This window comes from Triturus cristatus, chromosome 3_2, assembly GCF_964204655.1.
Source record: "Triturus cristatus chromosome 3_2, aTriCri1.1, whole genome shotgun sequence".
Taxonomy (NCBI): Eukaryota; Metazoa; Chordata; class Amphibia; order Caudata; family Salamandridae; genus Triturus; species Triturus cristatus.
In genome coordinates, this window is record NC_140584.1 from 693,760,471 (window position 1) to 693,785,779 (window position 25,309).

A 25,309-nucleotide genomic window follows, 5' to 3' on the forward strand; every position below is an offset into this window, starting at 1 on the left:
AACCATGGACTTATTGATGCTCATTGGAGTAGAGTACAAGTCACTGTCATTTTGGCATTGATTACACATTTTGCCTGGCAGGCTACTGTAAAAGTGACATTGCTTGTGGCTAAATTTGTTGTAGCCTTGTAACACTCCTGCATCAATGAGTGGATAATTGAACGGTGGTGTAATTAGTCCAGGTAGACCTCTGAAAATGTGGAGGGGTTGCAAAATAGGTTTTTGCTAAAAGGCACATAATTTTTCAGTCTTGTTCAAAATTGCCCTTGATGTGTTGGTTTTAAAATATGTGATAATGCCAGTTTTATTTGCGATGATAAACCTGGCACAGTGGTAGCTGTTGTTACTTAAGAACTATTGAGCTTCTCAAACACGTCTTTGATATTTTCCAAAATGACCATGATCTTAATTGTTAGTTATTTTTTTATATTTTATAAGATTGGTGGGACAAGTGATGTTGAGGTGAATGAGAAGAAAGACCGAGTTACTGATGCCCTGAATGCTACACGTGCTGCTGTAGAAGAAGGTATCGTTCTTGGAGGCGGTTGTGCATTGCTTCGGTGTATCCCAGCTTTGGATGCTTTGACCCCAGCAAATGAAGACCAGAAAATTGGTAAATCAACTTGTCTAACTTTCTATGGTTAATACCAGAAACTTTAGTGCGCTAAGTTTGCAAATCTTTCTGTAGTTTTTTTCTTGCTTCACAAAAGAAGCAATTGCATTTTTTGGGTGAACAGTATTCCTGCATATGTAGAGACTGTATCCATGTTCATTTGGCAATGTTATCCAAATAGTTTGCTCAAACATAGTCCATGTCTACTTTCTTCCCCAGGGATCTTGATTTTCTTTTACGCAGCCCTTATATTGCTGCTTTAAAAGATATGTGAAGGGGACGTCCTTTGGAATATCTTTTGTCGTTAAATGCAATCCATTATATATATGTGTTTTAATGATGGAAAATTGAGAGGTAAGAGTATGGAGAAATGTTGAATCCTTTATCTACCCAGCATTGGCACTGCGCACAATCCATGGAAATTCAGCAGTTTTTTACAAGTCGTGTAGGTTCGCCATTTGCAAATAAAAAATTGGATTAATAGTTCTATAAATACAAAGTAAGCTATTTATGAAGGTGGTCTGCAATGCCAACGATTTTTTTGGGTCACTTAATTTTAAAAATCACGTTAAAGTGCCTTATTTATATTGACTCCCACAACTTTAATTGATTTGAAGGTTTCATTTGCCCTGTAAATCCTCCTTTTGAAGAAGGAATGCTTAGGTGGGGCTACATGTCTCTGAGGTCCACATGAACCACTGTACTGCATCTTCCCCTTCTTTAACGAAACCTACATTTGCGTTTACCAAAATTCAACTTTCCACTGCTAGGTGTTGAATGTCTTTTGGAGAGCGTACATAATGACTGGTTTATACTAAATTTTACAATATTTAGATAATTTAGATTGCCCACCAGAGGTTTGCCTTGTCGACTTGCTCCTGGTCTCCAATTTATGCCACAAGATTAAGGCACTTGTATCCGGTCTGTCATGTTTCACTAAACTTGAATCATGAAGATGTTGCGTGAGGTTCCAAGGCGTAATTAGTAAAATAGGCAATCCTGTATTAATTTCTGGTATAGGTTACCATTTTGAATGTTTGCTAAATCTGTACAAATGTAGCTAATAAGTACTTTTTCTTCAGTGTTGAAGCAATTTGTTTCCTCCTTACCAGGTTTCTTCAGTGTTGCAGCAAACCGTGTCCTCCTTACCAGGTTTAACTTTTTCCAAAAGTCTTCAGGTGTGCTTCAAAAACTTGTAGCCAGTTATTTATTTTAAGACTCCTTGTAGAAGTGTGCCTCTGCTACATATGGTGTCGAGTGCAAAGTGTTGCTTAGGAGGAAAAGACTTGAGTATAATGGTAGAAGTAAAGCTTTCTCTCTTTGCTTCATGTAGCCACATCCACAAAGTATTATGGGACAGTTAGATTTGCAGACTAGTTTTAGTGGAATGGGATAAAGGCTGGCAGTATGGTATTATCAAGCAAGAGGACAGGTTTGGGATATCGCTACCTGCGTTTATTTCCTTGTATGCACCTCTGTACAGTTTTGGAGTTGCCTGGCTCTGTCCGAAGTTTGGTGCCATCTTAGGGTTAGGCAGCTCTTTTTATGATAGTTTTAGGAGTTTAATTTTCTCTTGTTTTGTTAGTTTCATTTACCAGTAGTTTGTACTTTGTGGGGGAGTCTACCTTCTGCAAAAGGGGATGCTGGACACGAGTTATTCCTAATTTGGACCACCTTGTTTTCCGGCTTGCGTTCTGTAATGCGCTGTGCTGCCACGCCCCTAGACCTGCCCACCTTTATGGCGGGCTATTTAGAAGATTGTAGGGCACATGCACGCAGTGGACGAGCCCAAAGCAAGCCCGTCTGCGACCAGGTCCAGGACCCGTCCCACTGGTCCGACCAACTGGCAGGGCACCATTAGGCTGACCTTTTCTAAAAACATGCTACTATCACACAGGCGCCCGGGAAGAAAACTAAGCTGTCCAATGCAGAGTCCAACTGATTTGGACAGTATTCATATGGTTTGTCCTGTTGGTAGGGCCAAAATCTGAGAGGTTAGCACCCGAAGAAAAGCCCAAATAGGGAGACTATCCACAGGACACCTCACGAAAGTAGTCATAAGTCCCAAAGTAAGGTGCGTATCTGAAAGACATGTTAGTGATCGATTCCTTACTTTAGAATATCCCCAGGCATCAGACTGGATCCAGAAAGTATTCGTCAACAGTACCCCTGCGCGTCGGTAGGAGTCGTACGGCTCTGCATACGTCGCTGGCGTCCTAGCCGCCGAGATGACTTCGTCAGAGCTTGGATGCGCCCATACGCCCTGACGTCAGTTCTTTCTTTTTCCACGCAGCAGCGCAGATCCGCGGGAGAGCGGTACCCCTAGTTAAACGTTTTAACTTGGTTTCTGACAACTTGTTTTGTCATGTACTTGACTCCTGATGCAATAGGGATGCCTGGGTTTAAGTCCTGTAGGGCCTGCCCTCGCAACATGTCGGTATCAGACCCTCACGACATGTCTCTTCTGCTTGGGGTACGCCCATGACCCAGAGGCATGCCCCGATTGTCGGGCCATGGTACCGAAAGCTTTGCGGGAGCGTTCCCGAAAGTTGTTGGAGGCCCGGCAATCGGTTCCGTGCCGATCGAGGCCACGATCCCGTGGGAGGTCGAGGGTCCGGTCGCGGACCCATCAGCATCGCTCGTCGTAATTGGGGACGGGCAAGTCTAGGCGCCATAAAAAGTCGAAGAAGTGATGTCGCTCTTCCTCTACCCCTCGCGGGATGCGGTGGAGGGGGCGGGGCGGTAACTAACTCCCCCCCCTGCCCCCCCCCCCCCTGCCCGTTTGGCACGTCTGTCGTTGCCTGCGGCCTACCCACCCTTTCCGGGCCCGCACGCGACTTCGGACGAGGTGCAGGCCTTTATGTCGACCTTGTGGCACTTGTGTGCCCCGCTGGGTTCCTCCGGAGTGCCTTCGGGCCACGGGGATCCGTCGGAAGGGTTTGCCTCCATGCCGCCGCCTCTGGCCTCTGCTACGCCGGCCCTGGATCCGGGTTCGGTGCCGGTAGCAGCGCCGCCGGACGGAGCTGAACCCGGGACTGGTATCTTACCCTCCCATTCCATTTCTTGGAGGGGAGTTTATCCCATTTCCCAGGGCACCTCGTCCTTACTGGCCTCTTCAGAGACCAGTGGACGAAGGGGAATACTGGGAGGGGTCTGAGGATCCTCTTGCCGCTCAATGCGAGGATGAGCCTGAGTGGGAAGGCGATGTGGAGGGTCCAGTGGATCTGGATTTCTCTCCACACCCTGGTACTCTGTCCCCCTTCTTCCTTGGCCACGGAGGAGGTTGGGACATTTTCGGTGGTTTTGCGCAGGGCAGCTGAGGCTCTTAACCTAGAGCTCCTTTCTGTACCTATCAGGACCAATCTCCTAACTGAGGTCCTGCAGCCCCAGTCCTCTGCAGAACCGTTACTGCCCTTCAAAGAAGCACTTACTGATCTCCTGTTGGGCACCTGGATTAAACCTAACACAGGAGTCCCTGTAGACAAGGGTGTGGCGCGCCGCCATTGCCTGGCGCAGGGCGATCCCAGCTTTCTCACACAACACACGATGCCTGAGAGTCTAGTTGTCCAGGCTTCTGCCTCGCCGAGTGCGTTCCCTTCTGCTCATCCGGACAAGGAATCTAGGAAACTGGAGCAATTTGGGAAAGATTTTCACATCTGCCAACTCTGGGTTGCGGGCGGTGAATACGGTGTGCCTGCTTGGCCGCTATTCCCATTCTGCGTGGGACACTGTGGCACAGGTGCTGCCTCCACAGGGCACTGTGGAGGCAGCACCTCTCCTAAGCCATTACCGAGGGGAGAGATGCTGTAAAATGTACTATTTGGTGTGGGCTTGACACGGCTGATTCTCTCGGTAGGGCACTTTCCACAACTGTGGCGCTCCGTTGTTATGCTTGGTTCTGAACTACTGGCTTCTCTGGGGATCTCCAGAACACCCTGTTGGATATGCCCTTTGATGGTACACGCCTCTTTGGTGATAAGTCGGATAGCACCCTGGAACGCTTTAAGGACTCTCGGGCTACCGGCCAGTCCTTGGGTCTCGCCACCACGCGTACTCCTTCGGGGTCTGCCTTTTGGTCCTTTCGAACTCCAGGTCGGGGCGCCCAGGCGCATTCATTTCAGACCCGCAAGGCTGCGCAGCCACAGTCTCAGTGCACCTGTATACATGGGACCTGCCGTGGTGGGTCCAGAGGACAGCGGACGGGTCAGTCCACCACCTCCCATGCTGCCGCCTCTAAACCTTCCTAGTCCTGTGTTCAGGCCCACCTGATGCCAGTGGGTGGCAGGCTTCGCTATCACCTTCCCCACTGGCGCACCATAACCTCGGACAGGTGGGTTCTGCAAATAGTCCGAAGGGGCTACTCCCTCCCCTTCGAATCTACCCCTCCAGCCATGCCACCTCAGTACCACCGTATGTCGGGGGAACACTTGGCACTTCTCCAGCATTAAGTTACGGCCCTCTTGGCCAAGGGGGCCATCGAGCGCGTTCTGACGCCAGAAGTAGGTCGTGGTTGTTACTCCCACTACTTCTTGGTTCCAAAGCAGGACAAGGGTCTACGTCCCATCTTAGACCTTCGGAGCGTACATTTCTTCCTCCGGAAGGGGACGTTCAGAATGCTCACTCTGGCTCAGCTCTTGTCTGCTCTTGACCCACAAGACTGGATGGTGGCACTGGACCTGCAGGGCGCTTATTTTCATATTCCCGTCCTGCCGGCCCATCTGCGTTACCTGCGATTCACGGTGGGCCAGGAGCATTTTCAGTTCACCGTGCTCCCCTTTGGCCTAAGCAGCGCCCCTCGGGTGTTCACAAAAGTGATGGCGGTGGTCGCAGATCAGGGGTTTCAGTCTTCCCCCTATCTCGACGACTGGTTGTTCAAGGCAGGCTCGCCCCACACAGTCGTCTCCCACGTCCAGACTACGGCTGACCTCCTGCATTTGATGGGGTTTTCCATCAACGTGCCGAAATCGCATCAGATTCCCTCCCAGAAGCTTCTCTTCATTGGAGTGGTTCTGGACACTGCGCAGTTTCGAGTTTATCCTTCTGAACAGCGAGTCCAGGACATTCGGGCTATGATTCCAATCTTTCATCCCTTGTCCTGGGTTTCAGTCAAGACCACCTTGAGGCTGCTGGGACTCATGGCCTCCTGCATCCTGCTGACCAACCATGCCAGGTGGCACATGCGGGCTCTGCAGTGGGACCTGAAGTTCCTTTGGGCGCAGCATCAGGGGAACCTGTTGGACTATGTCCAGTTCTCGGAGGGCACTGCACAACAATTGCAGTGGTGGCTCACGAATCAGCATTGGGTCGGCGGCAGATCCCTCGCCCTTCCCCAACCGGAGCACACAGTGGTGACGGATGCGTCCCTCCTGGGATGGGGTGACCACATGGGAGAGGCATAGATCAGAGGCGAAGTCCCGGCTCCATATCAAACTTCTGGAGCTTCGGGCGATCTGTCTTACCCTGAAGGCATTCCTTCCCTCTGTCAGGGGGAAGGTAGTGCAGGTGTTCACGGACAACACCACCGCCATGTGGTATTGCAACAAACAGGGCGGTGTGGGGTCGTGGACCCTATGTCCAGAGGCTCTACGCCTCTGGACATGGCTGGAATGTCACGGGATTTCCTTTACGGTCCAACACCTGGCGGGTTCTTTGAACGCCAGGGCGGACGAACTCATCCGCCGGTGTCTGATGGATCACGAATGGCGTCTTCACTCGGGGGTGGCGCAAGGTCTCTTTCAACAGTGGGGAGAGCCTTGGTTAGATCTATTCGCCACAGAAGAGAACTCACAATGTCCACAGTTCTGCGCTTTGGAATTTCCAAGGCGGCACTCGCTTGGCGACGCTTTTTGTTGCGAGTGGAGCTGCGGTCTGTTGTACGCCTTTCCGCCTATACCTCTCCTACCCAGAGTGCTGAAGATCAGGCACGACCGGGCCCAAGTCATCCTTGTGGCTCCGGACTGGGCTCGAAGAGTTTGGTATCCCGAGCTACTCAGTATGAGCCTGGATCCCTGATCCGACTGCCTCTGCGGGAGGATCTTCTGTCGCAGCAGCAGGGGATGGTTCTCCACCCGAAGCTGTCCAGCCTCCACCTACATGCGTGGAGATTGAGCGGCGACCGCTGATTCCGTTTGACTTGCCTACCGAAGTCTGTGATGTCATTCTGGCAGCCAGGCGTCCCTCCACTAAATCGGTATACGCCTGCAGGTGGAACAAAGTTGTGGCATGGTGCACAGCCAAGACTGTGGACCACCTTTCTGTCCCTCTTTCTGAGGTCCTTTTGTTCCTTCTTTCTCTGACCCGTCAGGGTTCTGCTCTGGGCAATATCAAGGGCTACCTTTCAGCCTTTCTGAGGCTTCCATATCCGCCTTCTCTTCTCAAGTCCCCTGTTGTACAGCGATTCTTAAAAGCCATTACGCATATGTTCCCTCCTGTTCCTTTCATAATACCCCAGTGAGACTTATATCTTGTTTTGACTTATCTCATGTGCGCTCCCTTTGAGCCACTTCACAATTGTCCTTTACGTCTTTTGACTTTGAAAAATGCCTCCCTGGTGGCTATCACCTCTGCCAGGAGACGGAGTGAGCTTCAGGCTCTTTCTTGTAAGCCTCCTTCTCTGTCAGTTCATCCGGACAAGGTTGTGCTTCGCACTCGTCCTTCCTTCTTGCCAAAGGTTGTCACTGCCTTCCACATCGGGCAGACTATCACCTTACCCACTTTCTTTCCGCCTCTGCACCCTTCGAGAGAGGAAGAGGCTCCACCGTCTGGAACCAAAACGTGCACTCTCCTTTGTTGGATACGCAGGTGCCAAGAAAGGCCGGGCTGTTCACAAGAGGACTATCGCCCGCTGGGTCGTCTTGTGCATTAAAGCCTGTTACACTCTGACTAAAAAGGAACCTCCGGTTGGGCTGCACACCCATTCTACCAGGGCAACTGCAGCTACCACAGCATTGGGACGTGGTGTCCCCGTGCAAGACATCTGTCAGGCGGCCACTTGGGCCTCGTTGCATACTTTCACTAAGCACTATTGCCTTGACAGTCTGATCCGGAGAGACTGCTTCTTTGGCCATTCAGTTCTCATTTCTGGTGTAATCTCACTTCGCAGACCCACCACCGGGGTTGGTATTGCTTGGGTATGTATTCTAAGGTAAGGAATCGATCACTAACATGTCTCTTTCAGATGCACAAGTTATTTACTTGTGTAACGATATATCTGTTAGAGACACTAGTTAGTGATAGATTCCTTACCTGGCAACAGGTGTAAAGGCACCATCACGAGGACGAGACGCTTCCTCACTTGGGGGGCTGACTACCCGCCGACGTGGCCCTTCTTCAACGTGGGGAGGGTTTTGAGGGAACACGGATAATGCGTGTCTCGGACGCAGCGACGTCTTACCAAACCTAACAATAGGTAAAGTGGGACTATAGGGTGTCTTTCCCTGATTCCCATTATTTATCATTTTTCACACCCGGTCCTGATTAAGCGCACAGGGATCCACTAGGGACCAAAAAAGTGCGTGAAACAGGTCGACCATCACCAATCTTAGTACACCATACACCTTGTTCACAGTTTGAGAGCGGTGGGAACACACTGGTCCTGTCCTTGATTTAGCTTGAAGGACAGTCTCCAAACCCCACCAACCTTTTAATTTACTCCCAAGACCATTATTAAATTTGTTAGGGTACCGAGAGGTAATTTTAATCTACACCCACTCACTTGGCCCACATGCACAAATGCGGCACCTCCACTAAAAGAACTTCATCAAAGAGTCCTCTTGTAGGGCCCGTGAGGGACTGCAGCGCCACCCCCATGAGGAGCACTGCCCAATGATGATGCTTTACACTCGCAAGGGTGTGTGAGGGCACAAATGATCACAGGAGGTCATCCCCACCTCAAGCACACCCAACTGTTATCTGGAAAATTTAGAAGTCACTTTGGACCATTACCTGGTCGCAGAACCTTTGTCTCCCCCTTTAGGAACTGTTACCACCTTGTTATAGAATAGATTCCTTACCACCCGCCCTCCCCGTTCTGCGAACTGTTCTCTAGGGTTAAGGTCATCCCTTTCAGGGCCCTAGTTCTATTGCACCAGTAGTCTGTGTCTGGCATGGCTCTGCGCTTCTGGTGCGGAAAAGTTGTGTACAGAACTGACGTTGGGGCACGTCTAAGTAGCTTTAGACGTCATCTTGGCGGCTACAACGCCAGCGACTTACGCGGAGCCGTACGACGACGCCTACCAAAGCGCAGGGGTACTGCTGTCAAACTTTCCAGATCCAGTCTGACGCCTGGGGATATTCTAAGGTAAGGAATCTATCACAAACTAATGTCTCTTACAGATATATTGTTACACAAGTAAGTAATCCGCGCCAGGTCATTGGTCAAACGCCATCTGGAAATGGCAGATTTTTTTGGACCCATCTTATTGATGTAGTTTTTGGCATGGAAGCTTGGGCGAACCAAGCGGCTGGCCCAAAGATAACAGCATTACCCTCTGGATATGTTATCTTCAGATTAGATGGACACTAAAGAAGGGGAGAGGAATAACCGTTATCATTCAAGATTCTTTTATGGCAAATTGTACACCTGCCTCGTCACTCATGCAGTACTTCTGCTTAGCTTTGGACTCACAAAATCTGTTGTTCAATGGGCTCTTGATCTACCGACCACTGGGACCAAAAGGCTCCTTAATTAAATTTTTAGAACCTTTTTTGGAACCTTCTTCCCTGAAATCCGACTTCAATTTATTAGATTTCAATTTTCGTCTTGAGCAACATGCTTACCCTGAGACAGCTACTTAGACAATGTCATTCTCTACTCGCTCAGTTGGTAATTGAGCCTACACATTTGGCGGGCCACACCCTTGATGGGTTATTTGCCAACAGTCCTTTCTTCTCTTGTCCCACCACGTTTTCCCCCTCATGTGGAGAGACCACAAGGCGGTGGTCTGGGAGATAAAACTCACTAATAATTTCCAGGCAAAAACCACAGTTAAAAAAATCAGTGATCTCTCGCTCATGGCATAAGGTACAGCCACGGACCTTAAAGCCTTGATTGCGAGATCACAACCTGAAGTAGTGGACAATACGGATTCCATAGTGGAGAATTTTACAGGATTAAGTAAGACAGTCACTTAGGTAGCCCCTGCTGGCAGCAAAAATAATCAGACAGGTAAGCCCAATTCCCCTTTGCTTAATGATACGCTCAGATCTGCAAATCAAAGCTGTCGCAGACTGAGTCTGGAGAAGAGAATACAATAGTACTGACAGGGAGAAGTACAAAGGCGGTTATGCCCAGTACAAGAAGCTTATTAAAGAGTTTAAATCTGCTTTCCTTCTCGAACAAATAAAATCTGCCAGTAATTCTACCAGGATCCTGATATGATATGAGATTGTACTTATAAAGCGCAGATATCACTCCGCGAGGAGTATCTTGGCGCTAATGTCATACATTGATAAGGGAAAACCAGAATAGTGACCTGTTGAGAATGGTTAGATCAAAGCAAGACAGCAGTCCTCCGAGATACCATAGATCCAGGTTTTAAGTTGCTTCCTAAATGTGAGTTCAGTATTACAAAGTTTGATCTGAGCTGGGAGCTTATTCCAGGCTCTGGCGCCCAAGAAAGCCAGGGTTCTTGCTCCTTTTGACTTGTATTTAAAATGGGGCAATTTAAGAAGATTAGCCGAAGATGATCTGAGCATCCTAGAAGTGGTGTATGGGGTGAAACGTGCAGACAAAAATTTGGGACCAGTCTTCATCTTTGCCCTGTATGTAACCAGAAGAATCTTGAAAAGGATTCTTTTGGGAATCGGAAGCCAGTGGAGTATGTTCAACGCTGCAGAGGCTGAGGACTTTCTAGGGAGCTTAAGCACCAGTGGGCTGCAGCATGCTGCACCACCTGGAGCTTCTTTAAAACTGACCTATTGACTCCAGCCAAGAGGCCGTTACAGTAATCGATACGAGAGAGTATCAGTGCTACTGCTACGGACTTTCTTGCGGACAGAGGGAGAAACTTAAACATCTTCTTTAGAGATTTGATTAAAGTAAAACATGTGCCTGCAACTATTTTAACGTGGGGAAGGAAATGGAGGGAATTGTCAAATTGGACTCCTAGGTTCCTGACGACCTTCGCAACCTCAGGAGGTGGGGTTTCTCCGTCAGGCCACCATTTAGACGGCTGAAAAGAGACATCCGGCCCTATCGGGAGAATCTCTGTTTTGTCCGTGTTACACTTCAAATGATTATTCAGCATCCATTGAAGGGCAGCGGTCAAACACAGTTTGAAATTCATTTCCGCCTGCGTAGAGTCGTTCTCCAAGGAGATAATTATTTGGGTGTCATCTGCATATGACATAACCTTGATCCCAAAAGAGTTGAACAAGGTGATGAGGGGAGCCATATAAACATTGAAGAGCAACGGGCTAAGGGAAGATCCCTGAGGGACTCCTGCCGTGATGGAGCGCTCTGCAGAAAGGAACGGGCCAAGGGTGACCACCTGTCTCCGAGAAACCAGGAAAGATTTAATCCACTTCAGCACCGTACCAGAAATGCCGCTGCATTCGAGACGCCTCAAAAGAATGTCATTTGAGATCGTATCGAATGCAGCCGACTGATCCAACAAAATCAGAACCGCTCTCCTACCTCCATCTGTGATCATTTTCAAAGAGTCAGAGACTTCAATGAGGGCTGACTCTGTAGAATGTTTGGGCCGAAATCCAGTTTGACACGGATGGAGAATATGTTGCTCTTCAAGAAATTTAGTGAACTCCTTTTTAGACAAAAATTTCCGTAATTTTACCCAAAATTGGGAGAAGAGAGATAGGGCGAAGGTTAGAGAGTACTGTTGTGTCTGTTTTTTAAGTGGTTTGACCAGCGCCAGCTTCTACTCCGCTGGGACCACCCCCGTCCTGAGAGAGGAGTTCACAATCTGGTTGATCATAGGGTTAACTACCTCTAACAACTTATGTAGGACTGACGGAGGGCAGGCATCCAATGGTGATCCAGATTTGCATTTTTCAATGGCTGAGAGGGTCATATCCAATAAGACAGGTTCAAATGTGGAGATGGAAGCTGAACCGTCCTTCCAGAGAGGATCGGACATGGAGTTACCGACTGGAAAATCAGTCTGAATCTTGAGGATCTTTTCATGAAAGAACAAGGAGATCTGATCGCACAGTAACTGAGAAGCAGGAAGCTCCGCTTGTTCTGCCATGGGATTAATAAAGAACTTCACAATTTGAGAGATCGTTTTCTGATTATCCTGTGCTATGTTAATTTTATTAGTAAAAAATTCCTTTTTAGCTACTGCACCTGAAAAAAGTACGCTTTCCTACCTTCCCTAAACAGTTATTATTTTGTTCTCTCTATATCCCTTTCTCCACTGCCGCTCCAGTTGCCTGCAATGCAGGCGCGCTTGGGCCAGTTTCGGTGTGAACCAGGGAGTATTTAAGTTTTTTGATTTTGACTGATTATTCTTAGAATTTGAGGGCATTAGAACCTTGCCGACACTGGCCAGCCAAGACTGGAAGAGACGGGAATCTGTCTCTGTCTGGCCAGTCAGCGTTGGAGCAAGGTCTTTGGCAGTCATCAGTAAATTGGGGTGTTTCATGATCTGTGCCCAGACAAGTCCCTGTTGAGGTTTATTAAAGAATTTAGCAATCTGAGTCTTCGGAGGCATAGTGATTTTAAAGGGAATGAGGGAGTGATCAGACCAAATTAAAGGGGAGGGAGAATCAACAGTGAGCCAAGATAAATTGGAGTAAACCCCGTCCAGGGTGTGACCTGCCGGATGGGTGGGACCCTTGACTATTTGTTGTAACGAAAATACGTCTAGGACTTGAAGGAACTTGCATGTCCCCAGATTAGAATTCTCCTCCAAATGGAGATTAAAGTCACCGAGAAGTGTAAAATTTGCATATTTAAACATTAGGTGACTTAGAGTCGTTGAGTGAGTCGATAAATTTGGTATTTTGACCAGGGGGCCGATAGATCAGAGCACCTGAAAAGCATGCGGTGGCAGTCAAGGAAAGACAGAAGCCAAGACATTCGGCTTCCTTGATGATGTCGAATTCAAAGAAGGTACAGACAAGGGAATCACGCAGGATGATGGCCAGTCCACCACCCCTCCCTACCAATCGATCTTTTCTATGTATACGATAGCCTGGTGGAACAGAGTTCGCTACATCCAGACTGCTCCAGTCTTTAAGCCAGGTCTTGGTAACAAATAAAATGTCTAATTGGGAGTCCAGTAAAAGGTCTCTGATGTCTTGACTGTGTTTACACATGGAACGTCCTCTTTCAAAGCTTTCTGCTCCAGCTTCTGGTAGTTGGACAGAAGGCAGTCGAGCATTCTGTGATGCTCTGGCAAAATGTTTTCAGCAGAAAGTGGAAGTAAACTTCAATAAATTCACACCTAACGGGTCTATAGGTCAGGCGAGGCAAAACATCTTAGAAAGCCCTTTAAACAAATCCACTTTTGCTGAGTTTGTCGCATTAATGGAGGAACAAGAGACCAAAGAGATTTCCAAATCGAAGTCTGGATCCCTATTAGATCCATGCCCTCCGAAGATTTTTAATCGAATCCCTGAAGCTGTCACTCCATACGCGACTTACATTTTTAATTCTGTTTTAGTTCAGGGATTTATCCTAATCAGTGGAAAATAGCCTCGGTGCTGCCACTACTAAAGTAACCTGAGCGAGCAGGTTCTGGAAAAATGTCTTATTTCCAGGCTTCTGCTATCAGCAAGATTTTGTGAGAAAGCCATGAATACTCAACTATCAGCCTTTGTGGAAGAGAATAACCTTGATGGCACCCAATGTGGCTTTCATAGTGGTTACAGCACTGAGTTGGCCCTTATGGTGGCGACTGAAGAGATGGGCAATGCCGCCCTCATCCTATTAGACCTATCAGCGCTCAATGACACGGTAAGTCATGATCTCAATCTATTTCAATCAGTAGCCTTTAAGGACTTTCGTCCAAGCCTATGAGGCTGACTTGTGGGGTGCCACAGAGCTCATCATTAAGTCTTAATTTCTTCAATCTACATGTGACCGCCCCGCAACCTTAATCAAGTCATTCGGTTTGGCACTAGTATCATGTGCCTATGATAGCCAAATAATTGTGGCAATATCTAACAAAGGCCCGGATATGAGTGGAACCTTTAGAAACTGCATGGGTTCAGTAAGTCTTTGGTTGGACACCAGCTGTTTAAAAATTAATTCCACAAAGACGAAGGTCATCCTGTATGGCAATAATCCTATCTTCTGGTCTCCTGATTGGTGGCCAGAAGAACTTGCCACTTTTCCAAAGCCAATGCAGAAGGTAAAAAACGTAGGCGTTCTAATGGACTACCACCTGTCTTATAAGTGACAAGGTACTCCGCCTTTTCCTTCTCTCTCAGTATCATCAGCAAAATTGCAGATTCTTTGCCCTCAGACATGCTGCAAACTGTTGGTTCGAGGCATATGAGCTGCAGATTACGCACTCTGCATAGATTGCCATCTGGTGTTTGGCCCGGATGTTTTCAGTTGTTTTTCCTTTTGGAAAGTCTTTGGAAGTCACGAGGTATGGGACTCCTCCTTTGGATCGTATTGCGCATGGGCTTCGGCTCCATCCTCAGATTGTTTTTTTTCCGCCATCAGTCTCGGATGTGATCTTCGCGCTCCGGTTCCGAACAGTTTCTAGTTCTCCAATCGACGCGCAATCCTTCCCCCTGCTTCGCGGTATTGTTTTTGATTGCGATCTCCACACTTGACGCGGCTCACATCGATCAAGACCTTCGATTCCAGTCGTCGTCGACGGCCTTCGGGCCTACCTAAGCTCCAGTCCTGGCTAATGGAAAGGACTCCCTTCAAGAAGCGTCCTCGATGTAGGTCCAAATTCCCCCACACCGATCTCCACGAAGTATGCAACCTCTGCCTCTCCCCTGAACACGAGGCTCGAGACTGTCCGGCGTGCAAATCCTTCCGGTCCAAGAAAACCATTCGAGACCGAAGGGCACGAAGAACTATGGCACGCTCGTCGTCTTTCCCAGACGACCTCTTCGGAGAATGTGGCGACGCTCCAGAAGGACAACACACCGACGAGGGCCTTGTCAGCACCACCGAAGCCGGCGATTCAGATGTAGAGGACATCACTCCGGCACAGAGGGTCGTGTGTACCGAAATCCACCCACACCCTCCGTGGCATCCAAAAAGGCTTCGGTCACACCTTCGCCTCCGAGCCTAGGCACGACCAAGAACACTGTTTCCCACAGCGCACATTCGGGACCGGTAAAGAAGCCTATTAAGCCTTCCGGCGGCTCGGGCTCGAGCCAGCCCACCGTCTGTGGCGAGAAACACTCCTCCGCACCAACGCCAAAAAAGAAAATGGCCTCCTCCTCGGCACCGAGCTCCATACCGAAGCACTCGGCACCGAAAACCAGCACCAGCTCCTCGGTACCGACACCGTCCCCGGAACCGAGCAAAAAACATAAGGCCACCGACACCCATATCTCAGAGCCGAAAACCATCTCGGAGCCGAGTAACCAACCAGCCCTTTCAAAGCCGCATAGTTCAAAACAGTGGACTAGTGCAGACTCCAAAACAAAAAAACCTGCGGCCCGATGCCTTCGGCGCCGATGGACAGGCCACTCTCTGAACCTTTTAAGCCTGATCCATTGCAAAAAAACACTGGTCAAAGATCCTAAGACTGGACATTTGATAGGGGACGAGCCCCATGACCAACCTACAGGGGACCTACTCCTACAGGCTCCCCAGCCCCATGGGACGACTAGAACATTCCTGACATTCCTAACGTCCCGCAGGATGATCTCTACCCTTCGAGACCATCCCCACCAGAAGACTCATTGGGGTTCAACCGCCTACTCCAGAGGGCTGCACACGACCACGGTGTGGATCTCCATACCGACCCCGTGGAGGAGGACTTCCTCCTTGATACTTTCGACTCGACACACAGGGCCACCTCCATCCTGCCCATGCTCAAAGGAGTTATCAAGCACGCGCCGGAGGTCTTTAAAGATCCAGTCAGAGCCAGGGTCATCAACCCTCGCATAGACAAAAAATATAAAGCCGCCCCTACAGATCCCGCCTACATCAGAGGGCCAGCACCACTAGATTCCCTAGTAGTGTCTACAGCACGAAAGCAAGCAAACTCCCAAGCATCAGGCGAGGCACCACCACCTGATAAAGAGTCAAAACTCTAGGATGCATCTGGCAAGCGCACTGCATCCCGGGCTGCCAACATATGGCGCATTGCAAATACACAAGCGCTTCTCGCAAGATATGACCGGGCACATTATGACGAACTAGAAGCCATAATGCAACACCTCCCTGACAAATATAAAAATAGAGCCAATGAGTTAATTCAGGAGGGCAAAACCGTCACCAATACCTCCATCTGCTGTGCCCTAGATGCAGCTGACACCGCCTCTAAGGCAATTAACACCAGCGTCCTCCTCCGTCGCCATGCCTGGCGAAGGATTTCAGGTTTCAAACCAGAGGTGCGAGCTTCCATCCTGAACCACCCTTTTGACCAGGAACATCTGTTCGCTCCAAAAGTAGATGAGGCCCTGGAAAAAATGAAGAAAGACACAGATACGGCAATCTATGGGAGCCTTACAATCACACCCTCCCAGGCGTTCTTTTCGCCGCTCTTCCTTTCGAAGCACATCCAGAGGCTACTCCTCTGACACTGCTTCCATTTCCTATAAAGCCCCTACCCAATCCACTTTTACAAGGGATTCCAAAGAGGCGCCTACAGAGGCGCAACAATAATAAAGGCAAGACAAACACCTCCCGCTCTGCCTCCACCCCTACCCAATGACTTCCCTCCACTCCCCCCAGACCATGCCACTCTGGTTGGGGACAGACTCCACAATTTCCTTCCTGTCTGGACTACCATTACCTCAGACAAATGGGTAACACAAATAATTCGGTCAGGCTATTGCCTCGAACTAATATCTACCCCCTCAAACATTCCACCCAAACGACGCCCAATGTCACAAGAACATTTAACACTACTAAAGCAGGAGGTAATCTCCCTCCTACAAAAGGGGGCAATAGAACTAGTTCCTATCAACCAACAAAATATAGGCGGTCTACTCCCTATATTTTCTCATACCAAAAAGGGACGACACGCTAAGGCCCATCCTAGACCTCAGGCCCCTGAACCAATATATCCACTCAGACCATTTTCACATGGTCACACTCCAGCAGGTAATTCCCCTGCTCTCCCAAAACGACTTCCTTGCCACCCTAGACCTCAAGGACGCCTATTTCCACATTCCTGTTCACAATGCTCACAGGAAGTTCCTCAGATTTGTGGTGGATGGCCAACACTATCAATTCAAAGTGCTCCCATTCGGAGTCACCACAGCACCACGAGTATTTACCAAGTGCTTAGCAGTAGTGGCTGCATACCTGCGAAGACAACACATCCATGTCTTCCCATACCTAGACGACTGGCTAATAAAAGCCAGCTCATACAACCAGTGTGTACAACACACGCACGCCACTATCCAGCTACTTCACGAACTGGGCTTCACAGTAAACCACGCAAAGTCCCATCTGCAACCCTCCCACATAAAACAATACCTCGGTGCCACCATAGACACCTCAAGAGCGCTAGCCTACCCCAGTCCTGCCAGGATAACAAGCATTCAGGCTCTACGCGCCAAATTTCAGCCACAACACTCTTCCAGCTCGAGTGTTCATGCAACTGATGGGAATGATGGCCTCTTGCATATTCATAGTACCTCATGCAAGACTCCAGTTATGTCCTCTGCAAGAGTGCTTAGCGCGCCAATGGAACCAGGCCCAGGGTCAGTTGACAGATCTGGTGTTGGTAGACAGTCGTACCCATCGCTCTGCAGTGGTGGACCACCAAAAACCTTAAAGGGAGACCGTTCATGGACCCGGTTCCTCAGATAGTACTAACAGCAGACGCATCGCTCTCCGGCTGGGGAGCTCACCTACTACATCATATCAGGGCCGGACTGCCCGTAGTGGGCACCGGGCTTTTTCCCGGTAGGCCGTCAGGGTGGGGTCTGGTTTTGGGCCCCCGGGGGGCCGTTTTTATTACCGGGGGCCGGCAATAGCGGTCCCCCGGTAACAAAATCGGCCGAAACCGGCACTTTCAAACAGCTCGGCCGCACCCCCTCTGCCCCCCAGGGGGAGCCGGCCGAGTAGTTTGACAGGGCCGATTTTAGTTCCCAGTCCGGCCCTGCATCACACCATGCAGGGCAGGTGGACACCTCAACAAAAGTTACTCCACATCAACCATTTGGAGTTACTAGCCATATTTTTAGCCCTAAAATCTTTTTAAACGCAAAGCAGTCCTGGTCCGAACAGACATGACAGCCATGTACTATATACAAAAACAAGGAGGCGCACACTCCACAGCTCTCTCGGCTAACACAGAGCATATGGAGATGGGCCATACCCCGAAAAATCTTTCTCCTAGCCCAACATGTCCCAGGAGTCAAACACTATAGCTGATCTCCTGAGCAGACAAACTCAACAGATCCACGAGTGGGAACTCCATCCACAAGTTCTTCACCCATACTTTCAAATGTGGGGGCATCCACAGATAGACCTCTTCGCCACCCAAGAAAACTCCAAATGCCCAAGTTTCGCCGCCAGGTATCCACACCCATTGTCCAAAGGCAATGCGATATGGATGAACTGGTCAAGCTGATTTGCGTACGCTTTTCCGCCTCTCCCACTCTTTCCATTAGTGGTGCGCAAACTACAACAACATTCCCTCACACTAATCCTAGTAACTCCGACTTGGGCCAGACAACCGTGGTACACCACACTGCTGGAACTATCTGTAGTACCGCACAAAAAGTTGCACCTCTCTCCACACCTCTTAACCCAGAACCATGGAGAGATCAGACACCTGGACCCAGCTCAGCTCAACCTTGCGATCTGGCTCCTGAAATCCTAGAATTTGGTTACCTAAATCTCCCCCCAGACTGTATGAACCTAATTAGAGAAGCTAGACGACCTACCACTAGAGCTTGCTACGCAGCCAAGTGGAAACTGTGTCCATTCAACACATCATATGCTATTTACTACACTTACAGTGATGCAATCTAGCCTACACGTCCATTAGACTGCACCTTGCCGCCATAGCAGCTTACCTACAAAACAGGCAACATCTATCACTTTTTCGAGTACCTGCCATAAAAGCCTTCATGGAAGGCCTCAAAAGAATAATTCCACCCAGATTGCCACCCTCACCTGTGTGGAACCTAAACATCGTTCTCATTAGACTAATGGGGCCACCCTTTGAACCTCTACACAAATGTGAACTTCAATTCCTAACATGGAAAACTGCTTTCCTTGTAGCCATCACTTCCCTCAGAAGGGTCAGTGAGCTACAAGCAGTCACCATTCAAGAACCCTTTCTGCAAATGCACCATAACAAGGTTGTTCTCCGTACTAATCCAAAATTCCTCCCTAAAGTCATTTCTCCCTTTCACTTAAACCAATCTGTAGAACTACCTGTATTCTTCTCGCAACCACAAACCGTTGCAGAAAGAGCTCTCCACACACTAGATGTCAAACGAGCCTTACTACATCGAGAGAACACAACCTTTTCGTAAAACCAAACCACTGTTTGTTTCCTTCTCACCACCACATAAAGGATACCCCATCTCCAAATATGGGATAGCTAGGTATATTGTCAAATGTATTCCGATTTGCTACCACAAAGCAAAACGAGCGCTATCTGTTCCCCCCCTAAAGCCCACTCTACATGAAAGATAGGGGCTTCCATGGCATTCTTAGGGAACATCCCCTTAGATGATATCTGCAAAGCAGCTACATGGTCAACACCGCACACTTTCACTAAACACTATTGTGTAGATGTGCAAACTAAGCTACAAGCTAGTGTGGGCCAGGCTGTACTCAAGACATTGTTTGAAACCACTGCAACGGATACTGGTGGTCGCCGCTAAAGATGGGTACTGCTATATAATCTATGCAGTGTGTAATCTGCAGTTCGTATGCCTTGAACGGCAAATGCTACTTACTAGTATGCATCTTTTCTTGGCAGATCTACACACGCTCACCCGGCTACCTTTATCTGTTCCAGTTTATCTTATTTAGATACAACACACATGGGCATCTTCACTGTTTCTTTCTACGCTCCATCATTTCCCTGCTGGCGAAAAACAATCTGAGGATGGAGCCGAAGCCCATGTGCAATACGATCCAATGGAGGAGTCACATACCTCGTGACTTCCAAAGACTTTCCAAGAGGGAAAACAACTGCAAACATCCGGGCCCAACACCAGATGGCGATCTATGCACAGTGTGTAGATCTGCAGCTCTACATGCCAAGAACAGATGCATACTGGTAAGTAGCATTTGCCTTATTGCTTTAGTGCTACGAGGATGGACTACTGCAATGGGCTTTATGGAAATCTTCATTGGTTGCCAATTAGAAAACGTATAATCTCTAAGGGCCTTTGCACACTTATAAGGCTCTTCAGGGCTTTGGTCCAGCTTACCTGAAGAACAGGTTTAGTTGGTATTCCCCTAGTAGGACTCTCCGTGCCAGTCTCTCTCGTGTCCCGTCAGTTCCCTCCCACAAACTAGGAACCTGGGGAGGCAAGAGTCTGACCTGCTGTTCGGCCTTAAACTGGAATCGTTTACCCCTTGATCTGAAAACGGCTACTTCTCTCCTTAAATTTAAGAAGGGTTTAAAGTCTTGGCTTTTATCCTGGATGTGACCAAATATCTTAAGTTTAGTATCTTTGTCATACTTTCCTGTCTTCGGTAACACCAAGATGCCTTTGGGCAATCGTTTGCACTTTAAAAATATTTTAATCAAGTCAGGATGGTGCATAAACACCCCAGAAAACTGATGCTGCATAAACATTTGTTAGCCTTTTAACCATGTTTACATTCCAGGTATCGCTTGTCAGAGCTTCAGAACTACCCATATGTTTTCTATAACGCAGTGGTTCTTAACCTTTTGAGTTCTGTGGACTCCCACTTCATAATTACTGGAATCCAGGAGCCCCCGTTGAATCATTATTGGAATCTGAGCAGACCCACCGAGTCATTATTAGAAGCGGGGGTGCCCAGTCTAAGCAATTACGATTATTTGAACTGCAAAATAATCACATAAATCTTTATCAACCGAAAAGATTCGTATTTTATTTAATTCACAAACGTATCAATCAAAAATCAGCATATTCCTTTAAATGGGAAAGTTGGAGATTTTCAACATTCAATTTATTCAACCCATTGTCGATACTATATTCGGTTTGATACACTTGCGCAGCTCCCATAAATCAATCTGAAGATACCATCTTAATTTTTAGCCTCCAGCTTTCAATTCGTTTACATTTATAGGGTGTTTTAACTTTTTCAGTTTTACATTTTTTTGCTTCTTTTTTTTTTATATATACTTTATTCATTTGTTAATATTTGATTGTCTAAGCAGTCATAGATTCCTAAGGGCCCCCAGACCACGCGTTTTAAAACAGCTGATGTAACGTTTTGCCTGGGTCCCTTTTTATGTTTGAGGCAAATCCGGTTAGAGAGAGCCTAGTAATATCCGCCCAATCACAAAGAGAACGTATATCACAGCCTGGCATGTGTACACTCAACATGTATACATTTATAATATTTTACTTGGAATCTGATGGCAGGATATTTACTTTCTTTTTGGGGAAATGTCACTAAAATGGGGTGGAGAGGCCACTCGTGCATGGCCTGTTTGGTGCGGCTTAGAAACAGCATACCCTTATAGCAACAACTTGCAAGTGAATATCCAAGTATTTACTCTCCGTAGAAACTGTTTGGTTCACAAGCTTTTGCCAGTGGTTAGATTACAGCCTTAAACTTGCGAGAAATGCGTTAAACTCGGTATCCACCCAAGAATGACTAGGTAAATGTTGACTAGCAGGTAGCACTTACTATTGTAAATAAGTAGCCTGGTATTAGAGTTAACATCTTCCAAACTTTCAATTTGTTTCCTAAAATAGAGCTAATGGATTCTCCCTGTTGTGGGCAAATACAAGGCACCAAACAGATCGCTAGTGCGTTCATGCATCTCCATACTATGTGTGCAAGCTGTAGTGCATACTCTGTCTCCAAGGACTCTGTATTCGCAAACATTGTTGAATGGGTTGCAAATGCTTCTTTGGGAAGTTGACTTCTATTTCAGGGAACTTTTAAGGAACACACCTCTAGCATATTTATGTACTGAGCAGTAAGTTGAAACCCAGTAAGGATCGATCATAAGAAGATGCTGCCCATAATCTGCACATGGTATAGAACTTGGCAACTGCTGATTAGGCAAATTTTAAGAAAATATTACCTGACGGAAGCTCTATCCAAGATTATTTTTAATGTTTAGATATGCAAGATTCATTAGCTGCCATTCACAGGTTCTCCTATTCCTCTGACTCCACATACAAAAAAGGTGTAACTTCCGAGAATTTATCGGCTCAGAAGCTGAAGTTTATTCAAGTAAGTACAGTGGTAAAATCATTTTTTGTCACTTGCAGCATCTGAGGAGGGCTTGGAGTGGATTGGGTTTGGAGTGGATAGGGCGGGATAGGCAGCATGGTTTCTTAACACTTAAACCCCCCCCCCCCCCCTCCCCCCTCCTCCTCCCAAACCACCAATCCTACACAAACGCTGCGGTGTTTGAGGTCACAATTTAAAGCCTGGACAACTACTACACCACCATCTATATTGGACTCCCACTATAGTGAACTCCTTTTAAGGTCCTCTGCCAAATCTGAATGGCCCAATTTCAGACTACACACCAGTTTGACTCTCACAGCAGATCACTGGCAAAACTATTCATGTAGAAGGCTTTAGCAGGGTGAACCATGTCTGGTTTCCCATGATGTGTATCGTTGTGCTATTATCAAGTAGTTGGGACTGGATTGTCTTTGTCCTTCACAATTCGGATTCCTATCCATGCCCTTGTGGTGATATAGGAAGAGCTTCCACCAGCTTCTTCCTCCTCCACCACTGCTGCTTTCTAGTACCCATGTACTGGTCCTCTTTAACCTACACACAGCAAACCTTCATGAAAGCAGGGCTAGAAGGTATAAGATTGGAGTGCTATATAAATACTCAAAACAAATTATGTTAGACCTGTGGTTTCTTATGAAGTGGAGGAAGGGAAGGGACTGCTTTGGCCCCAGAATAGAAAAAAGGAGCGAAAGGTTATAGAGGAGAAACCTAAACAGGTGTCTCAAAGTTAAGTGCATTGGTATCCCAATATAAACTAAATGTGCACCAGTATCTGTGATGGGGTTATGACGTGCTAATGGATTAATTTGTGAACTGAGGAGGGATTCCTTGCTACCCTACCCAGCTACCAAAAAGGCAGAGCTCAAACAGAAAATCGGACTGTATCCCCTGATATCAGAAATTCGGCCTGAAGTATGTGGGGAGTCAACGGCCTTCATGTCAATTGTCTTATATGAAAAGTACAGAATAGTATCCATCGACCTAAGCATTGGTAACTTTGAGACTTGTTTATTTTGATGATTGCTAGACATGTTAGATGGCTGTTGAGTATTGTACTTCACGGCCAGAAGAGAACTAGACTCTTAAAAGGTATTGTATTTTTGTAAATGGTTGGAGTCTCTGTGGGTTTAGAATTCCAGATCTTACTGGACATTCATACTTCATGTTGCCCCAAGGGCTTAGGTTGCTCAGAATGGTAACATGACTGTCTCATAACTATGCTGGGTATTAAACTGAAGCCATCTACAGGTATGCCCGAGGTCCATCTGGCAAACTGGCTAGTCTGAAAATGCAGATAATTAGCTATGGAGGGCATGTGCTGAAAGTTTCTCTTCTCCCTTCCTTGCACTCAACAAATTGCTAATAATCCCATAGTGTAAATCGAAGGAATTTGAATTGATTTATCTGATTCAGTGTTTTTAACTGAATTCACATCTTACATGAGCATAGAGGGAATGGGGCACCATGGTCCCCGGTAACCTCTGCCCTCATTATAAATTTTTGGGTACATTTTTATAAGTTGAGGTTCAAAGGGTTTCATGGCTCAATTTTCCACAAACTCTTAGGGATGATATTTAATGAAGTATGATGCTACAGAAGCATGGGGTACTGGGGTTGGGTGGTCCTAAGGGAAGTGTATTTGCTAACCTTTTCGCTTGTACTAAAGCAGTAACTAGTCTGTAGACTTAAGTGAGGTTCATCAAACATGCTGTAGCTTTTAGGGTATGATATTATAAATGCAATTTATTTGCCTTTTTCTTGTTTCATGCAGGCAGGCCTCCATATGACATAGTAGGCCAGTACAGTAAACTTATGCTGCATGACTTGCTTATCTTTAGTTTAGGTTGATTATCCCAACCCAGGATTTACATTGCCAAATATAAAGTACCTGCAGTGATGCACTAATATTGACTGATACCCAAAACGGTTTCTTCTTTCTACAGGAATTGAGATAATAAAGAAGTCCCTTAAAATCCCAGCGATGACAATTGCAGCAAATGCAGGTGTTGAAGGATCATTGATTGTAGAAAAGATCATGCAGAGTCCTCTAGATATTGGTTATGATGCCATGCTTGGAGAGTTTGTAAATATGGTAGAGAAAGGAATCATTGACCCCACAAAGGTAATCTTTTGCATCTGGCATAGTCAATACATGCATCATTTATAGTGGTCTGTGCATCACACAGTTAAACTAACTACCATCTTGCTTTTTGCAGGTTGTAAGAACTGCCCTGGTAGATGCAGCAGGAGTCGCTTCCCTTTTAACAACTGCAGAAGCTGTTGTGACGGATATTCCTAAAGAAGAAAAAGATCCTGGCATGGGTGGAATGGGTGGAATGGGTGGAATGGGTGGAGGAATGGGAGGCGGCATGTTCTAATTTCAGCATGCTTTGTGCATAGTTTTAAACTGTGACAGTTGACGCACACCTGTGTTGCAACAGAGAAATAATTCTTCAGAGAAGACCGTTGGGGAGAATGGCCACAATGTGAGACTGTAACAAATAGTTGCCAGAAGCCAACTGATATTATGGAACTGTGTACTGCTGCCATGTCTGTACCTGCAGGTAATGTATTTTTTATTTTTAAATCCTCTGTACATTCCCGAGATCTGGCTGTGAGACATTGAAATATTATTGTATTCATTGTAACTAACAGTTTACCATATTGAAGTACCCTTTTAGGGTGCCCGTCTTTGCAAAAGAGTAGGTAACTGCAGGAGATGTCTTTTTGGAAAACGATGAGTGTATGAAGTATGCCCAATCTGTTATAATACAATTATGTAAAAACTTGTGTAATAAAATGGATTGTTCTTCAAGTTGTGAAATTATTTCCCGATGTAGAACCTATACTTGCAACAATATTAATGAACATCATTTTATTGCACTGTTGTGGGAGTGGTCTTGACTTTCAAACCTGGTAAACAAGTTTCTGGTGCTACTTATCATCCAGTATTTGTATAGTTCTAAACCCCACAAAAGATCACCAAGCGTGAATGCACAAATAGAATGAACCAATTAAAACTCTAAGTTTCCTGCAATAAATTATTTCTGCCCTATGAACTGCGGTGCAAATTCCAATGTTGACTAGCTTGAGCAGAAGTCTTTCACTTGATTTTTGTTTATCCTGATGCCTGTACCAGCAGCTTACTTCAGACAAGCAAATCATGAATAATCTAATGTAAACCTTCAGATAAG

The 25,309-nt window shown here is 47.0% G+C and overlaps 1 protein-coding gene across 1 annotated transcript in view; it reads left to right on the forward strand.

Annotated features, from left to right (window-relative positions):
* Positions 1 to 24,930, forward strand: part of HSPD1 (heat shock protein family D (Hsp60) member 1) — a 189,155-nt gene extending 164,225 nt beyond the window's left edge. The window contains exons 10-12 of the mRNA XM_085648746.1: positions 439 to 613; positions 24,059 to 24,237; positions 24,332 to 24,930. Coding sequence (XP_085504872.1) covers positions 439 to 613; positions 24,059 to 24,237; positions 24,332 to 24,493 — 516 coding nt within the window. The 3' untranslated portion in view covers positions 24,494 to 24,930. The remainder of the gene's footprint in view (positions 1 to 438; positions 614 to 24,058; positions 24,238 to 24,331) is intronic.
* The last annotated feature ends 379 nt before the right edge of the window (positions 24,931 to 25,309 follow it).